The sequence below is a fragment of the Eurypyga helias genome, unplaced genomic scaffold, assembly GCF_000690775.1.
Source record: "Eurypyga helias isolate BGI_N326 unplaced genomic scaffold, ASM69077v1 Scaffold50861, whole genome shotgun sequence".
In the NCBI taxonomy this organism is placed as follows: Eukaryota; Metazoa; Chordata; class Aves; order Eurypygiformes; family Eurypygidae; genus Eurypyga; species Eurypyga helias.
Genome location: NW_010233771.1, coordinates 6,529 through 14,625, shown reverse-complemented (window position 1 = coordinate 14,625; position 8,097 = coordinate 6,529). Strand labels below are relative to the sequence as shown.

At 43.3% G+C, this 8,097-nt stretch overlaps 1 protein-coding gene across 1 annotated transcript; it reads left to right on the top strand.

Annotated features, from left to right (window-relative positions):
• The first annotated feature begins 1,447 nt into the window (after positions 1-1,447).
• MEIG1 (meiosis/spermiogenesis associated 1) lies at positions 1,448-3,790 on the top strand. Its single transcript, XM_010161811.1, has 2 exons — positions 1,448-1,585; positions 3,662-3,790. Exons 1-2 carry the CDS (start codon positions 1,448-1,450, stop codon positions 3,788-3,790), a joined length of 267 nt encoding a protein of 88 aa, XP_010160113.1.
• Positions 3,791-8,097: the final 4,307 nt, after the last annotated feature.

The window sequence follows — 8,097 nt, the reverse complement described above, 5'->3', positions numbered from 1 at the left end:
TGGAGTTAAACCACGACACCGGGTTTGGAGGCAGCATACTGCCCATGGGGAGAGACTCTGTTCATCCTCTCACTACAAGATCCAGAAGCTTTTTCTCTTTCTTTGGTGATACCTTCCTAATTATGAAGCTGAAGCCTGGTGACATTACAGAACTAGGGAAGGACTCATTTCTGACCATGTCTGCTAGGCATGATCATGTTCTGTGTGCTTTGCTTGCAGAAGCACCCTTACGCTCTGTTTTAGTAAAGAGAGCAAATTAAGTGAAATTCAGATATGAGGTAGAAGTCAAATGACTTTTTTTTTATATATATAGTTCAAATCCATCCCTGGTAAGTTTCTACTGACTCCGCACTTCTTTTTTTTGATTGCTTATATATTCTTTTTTTTTATTTGCAGTTTGAGTTTCATCGTGTCCCAGTTCTGCTCTGTTCAGGTTTAGTGGTTGATTAACCTGTTTATTGTTTCTCAGCAGATTGAACAAATGGGGTCTGTGTGAGGAGGAAGTCAGTGGCAGTCAGCACAGATTTTGATGGAGCAGGGGTAGTATTGGATGAATTTTGGTGGCTTCTGTGATTTGCTTCCTTATCCAATTTATTTCTTAAGACCTCTCCTTTGTCATCTCCACTGCGGCCATGTGACTGGCAGTGCAATTCTCCTTTCCCCTCCTCCCATCCTGAGTGTTTGCTGTTCTTCCCAGCTCTGCGTTTTGTGGTTCCCAGTTTGGTGGCCCTTCGGTAGGAATAAAGAAAAACCTGAGAAACCGTCTGCCCCAGAGGGATAGCAACTGCAAAAAAGTGAAATTAAAACACAAAAAACTCTCACTACTCCACCCCTGGTTGTGCACCGGTCAGTGAGTGGTGAGAAATAGTATCATATTGTATCATATGTTTTATTTTTCTATTATTTTAATTATTTATTATTAGTAGTAGTTGTATATATTAATTTAGATTTAATTAGTAAATAGTTCTTATCTCAGTTTTACAAGCTTCCATATTTCTTTTTCCTCCAATTTGTCCCCTCCACTGGAGGAGGGGAGGGGGATTTGTGAGAGCGGCTTCATGGTATTTTGCTAGCTGGAGTTAAACCACGACAAAAACCAACTGTATTTTATCTATTATTTAATGTGTCAATACACACAAATAAATTTTAGGTAGGTTACGTCAAGGTGTCGAGGTGTGTGTAGAACTACAGATGGGATTGTTTGGGTTTGGATAGATCGGTTGGTTTGAGATCAAGTAGTGCGGTTTTTTTTATGCCAACTGCTTATAAAGTTTTTCCTTTTAACCTCAGACTTTGAGGGGAAGATTGTTTTGTACTGTCTGTAATTCCTTTATTTTTACATTTTGTTCTACCCATTTCTGCATGTCCCTCACAAAATCGCTTGCTTCCATCTTTGCTGTTTAATTGTTAAAAATCTAATTTCAGGAAAGTCTGAAGCTCTGGAGTCATGGCTACAGCTGACATGAAACCAAAATCTATACATCATGCCAAAACATGGTCAGAAGAGGTAGAGAACTTATACAGATTTCAGCAAGCTGGATACAGAGATGAAGTGGAATACAAACAAGTCAAACAAGTTGACACGGTAAGATTTAGAACTCTGCAAGAGTTATTGCTTTAAACTTCTGTCTCATGTTTAACGATTAAATAAAAGTGTAGGTGCCCCTATTTCCTCTCATGTAGGCTAGTTTCTGATACAGATTTTTTCTTCCAGCTCTGACTTGAATTCTTGGGCTATTAAGTGAGCAGAGTAACTTATTTCACAGAAGCAAACCAGAAACACTACCCAGCCTATGTTTTTGTTCCCACTCTCTTATGCATTTAGAATTATTCTAGATTCTTTTGAACAGATGTAGCTGCCACCTAAAAGGATAATTTGGTTTTGAGGAAAGGAATTTGTCAAAGTTAGTACTTTGTGAAGTTTCCCCATTATTCTGCCAATAGACCTGGTAGGAAAGTCCTTTCGTGGTCCAGGCAGCCAGTCCTGTGTCATCGCTACCGACTTCAGTTTTGGGGTTGTGCGGTAGCATAGCCAGATCTCCTGCATGCTCAGAACTTGGCTTCTGTTGAAACTGTCCACCATAGAAATATTTGATGCCAACTGCAGTGAAAAGAGCGATGACAGGGGCATTTGTCAACTGAGAACAGCAAGGGCTTGGTCCTCTGCTCACTACAGCTGATGGCAACGCTCCCTAGCACATCGACTGAGCTAATGAATAATGGCCGGATATTCAGTGGCTACTTGGGATTCAGAATGGCAACCAGGACATTAACACAGCAAACAACATATTAGAGCTCTGTAATTTATCTTCTAAAGCAGCATACGTCGTATGAAAACCTCACTATTCAAAGATTTTATCCTCCTGTGCACGTAAGTGCGGAGTGTTCCTAAGAAAGTCACTGCTCATTCAGTTAACCCAGAATTTAGCAAAACATTGATGTGCATAATAAGGTGCAGTTTATTCTGTTGTCGTGGGCTCAGGTAACACTGTAAAGGCTGTGGTGTAAATTCCTTTAACTGTGCAGAAGGAAATCCTGTAATGAGTGCGGTAGGAACAGTCTATTTAAGATTTGTGTCAGGGCATAACCAAAACAATTAAACCCTGGTAAAGAACACCACTTACTCCGTGTAAAATGAGTAGATTCTGTTCAAACTTGCCAGGGTCTGGCAGGGCTTCGCTTTCAATTTACACATTTTGAAATGTCTTGTTTAGTCCATACTGTGTTTCCATAATGCAGTTGCTATTAATGAGGCAATTATAGGTAGAATGAATATTAAGGCTCTTCTGTTTAGACAGAGAATGCAAATTACTCAGCTGTATGACTGAGGTAATGACAAAACTACCACTGCTGTGACTCTCCAACTGGAGAACGCTGTAGTTTGACCTCCTATTGTCAGCCCTGCCTGGAAGAGAAGTAAAGTTCCTACTACCTGATTTTTAAGGTTCAGTGTGATCAGAAGTAGGCACAGGTGTTCAAGCTGCAGACAGCTACTAAAGCCATAAAGCTGTTGAACGTACAAGTGCTCAAGCCTTTAGTTTAAGGTTGCGCGTTGTGGAACACCAGGGTGGTGCTGGTGTCCCGCAGGAACGGTCCTGCTGTATTTGAGACTGTGATACATGTAGCTCACTTTATTTTTATGCAATTGCTAATGAAAAGCATGATGTACACGTTCTTCATGGTCAGAAGGATCCTGAAGAAAGTGTGTCTCAGCAGAAGTGGAATCGTTTAGCTTCCCAGAGTAACGAATAGCATTGAGTTTTTTTGCTAAACAATGTATTTTAAAAGCTTTGACTAGTTGTGCTCTGGTAGGGATAGAGTTAATTTTCTTCACAGTGGCTGGTATGAGGTACTTGGTTGCTTAATGGGGCCAAACCACGACACTAGTCCACTTTTTAAATGACTCTGGTCTATCAAATGTTCTTAGATTCTTATTTCTAGACCTTTCTGATCACAAAATTCTTTATGCTAGACCAGAAAACTGGTTTCTGACATCTTGCTCCTAATCTTTTTGTAAAAACTAAGGAAATTAATAGCAGTGTTCAGGTGCAAATGAGGTTTCCATGGAAGTACACCCTATATTCTTTCTGATCTAATGCACAAGCATCATCCAATGTGAGCATCTTCGGCTGAATGTATGTCCTTCTTATTCTGTTCATAGGTAGAGTGTTGGCCAGAAACTGGATTTGTTAAGAAACTTCAGAGAAGGGATAACACATTCTATTATTATGATAAACAAAGAGAATGCGAAGACAAAGAAGTCCATAAAGTGAAAGTTTATGTCTATTAGCATTGTTATTCTAATTAGTTTGTATTTTTTATAAATCTGTTTGTTGCAATCTGTAAGTAAATGAGATTTGTGTAATCTGACTTACCTTAAGAACCGATGTCATTCTTGGATAGAAAATTTGGAATACAGGAAATGTGGAGAAGCCTGGAACTGTAGACATAGGAGTTTCATTTATTTTTCCTGCTATAACTGAAAATCTTATTATCTCTCATTTTCCTAATTACAAGTGTTTTGACATCAAAAAGATTAAAGGTTGGCAAATGGGCATCATCTGTGTGGTTTAACTGTGTGCAAAGTCCATTGTAAGCAGAGCCATCGCTGTTCAAACCAAAACAGTCTTGTTGGCACGGGCTAATGTCAGCCACAGCCTCCTGGCACAGCTCAAGGGTGAGACTGCAAAGGGCCAAAGTAAGGCCAAAAGGCTAAAGTTCCCTGGGAGAATAGCAAGAGTCAAAACGAGCGTAGAAGCAATATTAAAAAGATCTCTTTGGCAACAGGTGGCGACGATCTAGTCAACTTCCTTAGATTACCTGAAAATTAAATTTGCATGAGCTCTGTTAGGGAAATGCCTGGGAAGTGCTCGGAAGCAACTGTGAAGGTTTTTTATTCCAGGAAGATTTTAATGGCGTGTAAACGGAGTTACAGCAGTGACAGAAATTAAGCATCGCTACCGTAAGTTCCACCTGAGATTTTCATTGTGATTTCTTTTTTATTTGGATTGCTCTGGAGGTACCTTTTTAATAGAGGACTGTGCAAATAGTGGGAACAGAACAATTATCAGGATAATCCATTTGTTTTGTCACTTTAAGATAGTGGAGCTCACTTTGTTAAGTTCATGGATTCCTAAAAAAAGAAATTTTCCCGTGGGCATGCAAAGAGCCTTAAAAAAAGTGACAAAAATAGATATGTTCCGTAGCCAACTCACATTTATTGGCAGAAATTGTTGCTGTCAGCACACACAGAATAAGTGAGAATGTTTGCTACAGCCATTTTCTCAGCCTATACCTGGGTATTCAAGAAGAGGAATTAAAACTGCAGGTAACTTCTAAGAGCTTCACTTTTTTTTTAAAAGACTTTTAAAAATTGAAACAAATGTAAAAGTTTATTCTGGTCTTCCCTCGTTTTACCTGTCTGCACCTCAATGCTTCTGCAGTACGGGCGGGTGCTTTCTCTCTCGTGTTATGTTTTAAAACAGTGAGTCGGCATTTCGCGCAGCCCGTGGAGATTTCGTTACGGACAAGTAGCCTGGGAATTCACATTCCAGTTCTGAAATGCTGATTTGGTATGAGTTGGCAGATTCTTCTCACGCTGAGACAGTGAATTACCCGGATTTTTTTACTTACATTTTGCAGCCTTGTCGGTGTGCTAAAAGGTTGAATCTCACTGTAATATTTAAAAGATTAATGGGACAAAATGGAGAGAAAAGCCTTGTAATTAGTGCTGGAGACCCGTTTACAGACATAGCCTTTGCCAGCCCCAGCCCTGTACTGGGGAGTAAACGCCCTTCGCTGGCAAAAAAGCAGGTTTTGTACTGGCATTAAGTCTGTTTCCACATTTCAGTCCATTTCATGCTAAACTTAAGGTTACTGACAACCACTCTCATTTTTGAAAGACCTTAGCTGCGTAATGGCCTTAGCAGTGAAGCCACAGGGGTTCCTCTCTTTAAAAAGAAACAGGTACAGGGGTTCTTGCCTGAGTTCACATTTGTCTGTGATGACAAAATAACATTAATCTAGTTTAAGGATATTTGCTTGAGTTGATTCCTAGAATCATAGAATGGTTTGGGTTGGAAGGGACCTTAAAGACCATCCAGTTCCAACTCCCCTGCCATGGGCAGGGACACCTTCCACTAGACCAGGTTGCTCAAAGCCTCATCCAGCCTGGCCTTGGACACTTCCAGGGATGGGGCATCCACAGCTTCTCTGGGCAACCTGTCCCAGTGCCTCACCACCCTCTCCATGAAGAACTTCTTCCTGATATCTAATCTAAACCTCCCCACTTTCAATTTAAACCCGTTCCCCCTTGTCCTGTCACTACAGGCCCTTGTAAAAAGTCCCCCCCAGCTTCCTTGTAGCCCCTTCAGGTACTGGAAGGCGCTATAAGGTCTCCCCGGAGCCTTCTCTTCTCCAGGCTGAACAAGCCCAACGCTCTCAGCCTGGCCCCATAGCAGAGGGGCTCCAGCCCTCGGAGCATCTTCGTGGCCTCCTCTGGACTCACTCCAACCGGGCTATATCCTTCTGATGTTGAGGGCTCCACAGCTGGACGCAGCACTCCAGGTGGGGTCACATGAGAGCAGAGAGAGGGAGAATCCCCACCCTCATCCTGCTGCCCACACTGCTCTGGATGCAGCCCAGGATACAGTTGGCTTTCTGGGCTGCCAGCACATAATTGCTGGATTATGTCCAATTATTCATCCACCAATATCCCCAAGTCCTCGGCAGGGCTGCTCTCAATCCCTTCATCACCCAGCCTGTATTGACACCAGGGGTTGTGCTGACCCATGTGCAGGACCTTGCACTTGGCCATGCTGAGCGCCGTGGGGTTCACCTGGACCCACTCCCCCAACCTGCTGAAGCTCTTGCTGAAGTGGCTTTGGTATTCAGCTGCATTTGTTGAGCGTGGAGCTGATACCTGAGCACTAACAAGTCCTCATCTGCTACGGTTATCTCTTTCAGTCAGAAAAGCTGTTGCAAGAATTTAATGTGTCAGTATTTTTCCTTACTTGATAAATCTGTAACTGAAATATCTTGTCTGACACCTCAGTTTTAAGCACGCTGGGAACTGTTAGCTTACTTCTGTCTTTGGGTGGCTAAGTTGTGAGGAAGGATTGGAAGCAGGCAGTCGGGGGAAGCTGTGCTTCATCTGCAGCGTGACGCAACAGTTCGTATCAAGATAAATCACTCATTTCTGAACACCATTGAAGAAACTTTTCTTACTGAACTTCAGTAACTTCAAAGAGATAAAATCACCTCTCTCCCTTTTATTGCCTAGAGATGAAATATGTGTCACTTTGCTGATTTGATCCGTAATAAAAAGTAATTCTGAGAAAATACTTTCCAAGGTACTTTTCTTATCTGTTGGCATTCCTCTTGTCAGGGAAGGCCATAATGCTTCCCATGGCCATTGCTCCACGCGTGGGTGGCGGCAGGGCTCCCTCTCAGTGAGTGCTTACCAGCTGCCCGAGTCTGGTGTTCTCAGTCTAATTCTAACAATTCATAGCTTGTGCGAGGCCGGGATAAATGCTTTCTGTTCCTGTTGAAGCTCATGAAAGGAGAGAAACCAAACTTTTCCAAGGACTACTTTTCAGATGTTGTGTTTGACCAGGTTGCTCAAAGCCACATCCAGCCTGGCCTTGAACACTTCCAGGGATGGGGCATCCACAGCTTCTCTGGGCAACCTGTCCCAGTTCCTCACCACCCTCTCTGTGAAGAATTTCTTCCTGATATCTAATCTAAACCTCCCTGTTTTCAATTTGTACCCATTACTCCTTGTCCTATCACTACAGGCTCTTGTAAAAAGTCCTCTCCCAGTACCCTTGTAGGCCCCCTTCAGATACTGGAAAGCTGCAATGAGGTCTCCTCGGAGCCTCCTCTTCTCCAGGCTGAGCAAGCCCAGTTCTCGCAGCCTTTCGTCATAGCAGAGGTGCTCCAGCCCTCTGATCATCTTCGTGGCCTCCTCTGGACTCGCTCCAACCGGTCAATATCCTTCTGATACTGAGGGCTCCACAGTTGGACGCAGCACTCCAGGTGGGGGCTCACCAGAGCAGAGTACAGGGGCAGAATCACATGATCCTTCCCTTTCTGTGGTCCTTTCCTATAACATCCCATAGTGAGTTCTGTGCAGCCCCCACACCCCCTCCAGATATCCCTTAGCATTCATGGCAACCATGTTTCCTCCTTCTTATCAGTCACAAGATCGAGGCTGACCCTCTCCATCAGTCAGTGCCTGACAGGCTCTGGCCTCTGTTACTATCTCATCACCTGCTCATTAATGCTTGCGTGTCTGTCTGATTTAGCATTTTCCCTGTTATTTGTTATTTCTGTGGTAAGGAAAAGTCCTTCACAAAATAACTTACTGCACCAGCTGCGCTCATCTTTCACACGTCCCCATGCCAACCCGCCCGCGGCAGGCAGCTTGGCTGTGATGTGGAGGGTGACACGGTGTAGAGGCGCCTACTCAGCAGGGCCTGTCCTGCTGCTGCAGATGTCCAGGCAGGTAGCAGCAATAAGGACGTGGAGACAAAGGGAAGGGAATGCCTGAAAACAGGAGGAGGATGGGAGAGGGAGGGGAAAAGGGGCACACGAGTT

What these genes read in the sequence shown, in the direction of transcription:
- MEIG1 (XM_010161811.1), top strand. Translation starts at nt 1,448, where the DNA reads ATGGCTACAGCTGACATGAAACCAAAATCTATACATCATGCCAAAACA. An exon ending in AAGTCAAACAAGTTGACACG is followed by an intron (nt 1,586 to 3,661) that starts GTAAGATTTAGA and finishes TTCTGTTCATAG; the next exon opens with GTAGAGTGTTGGCCAGAAAC.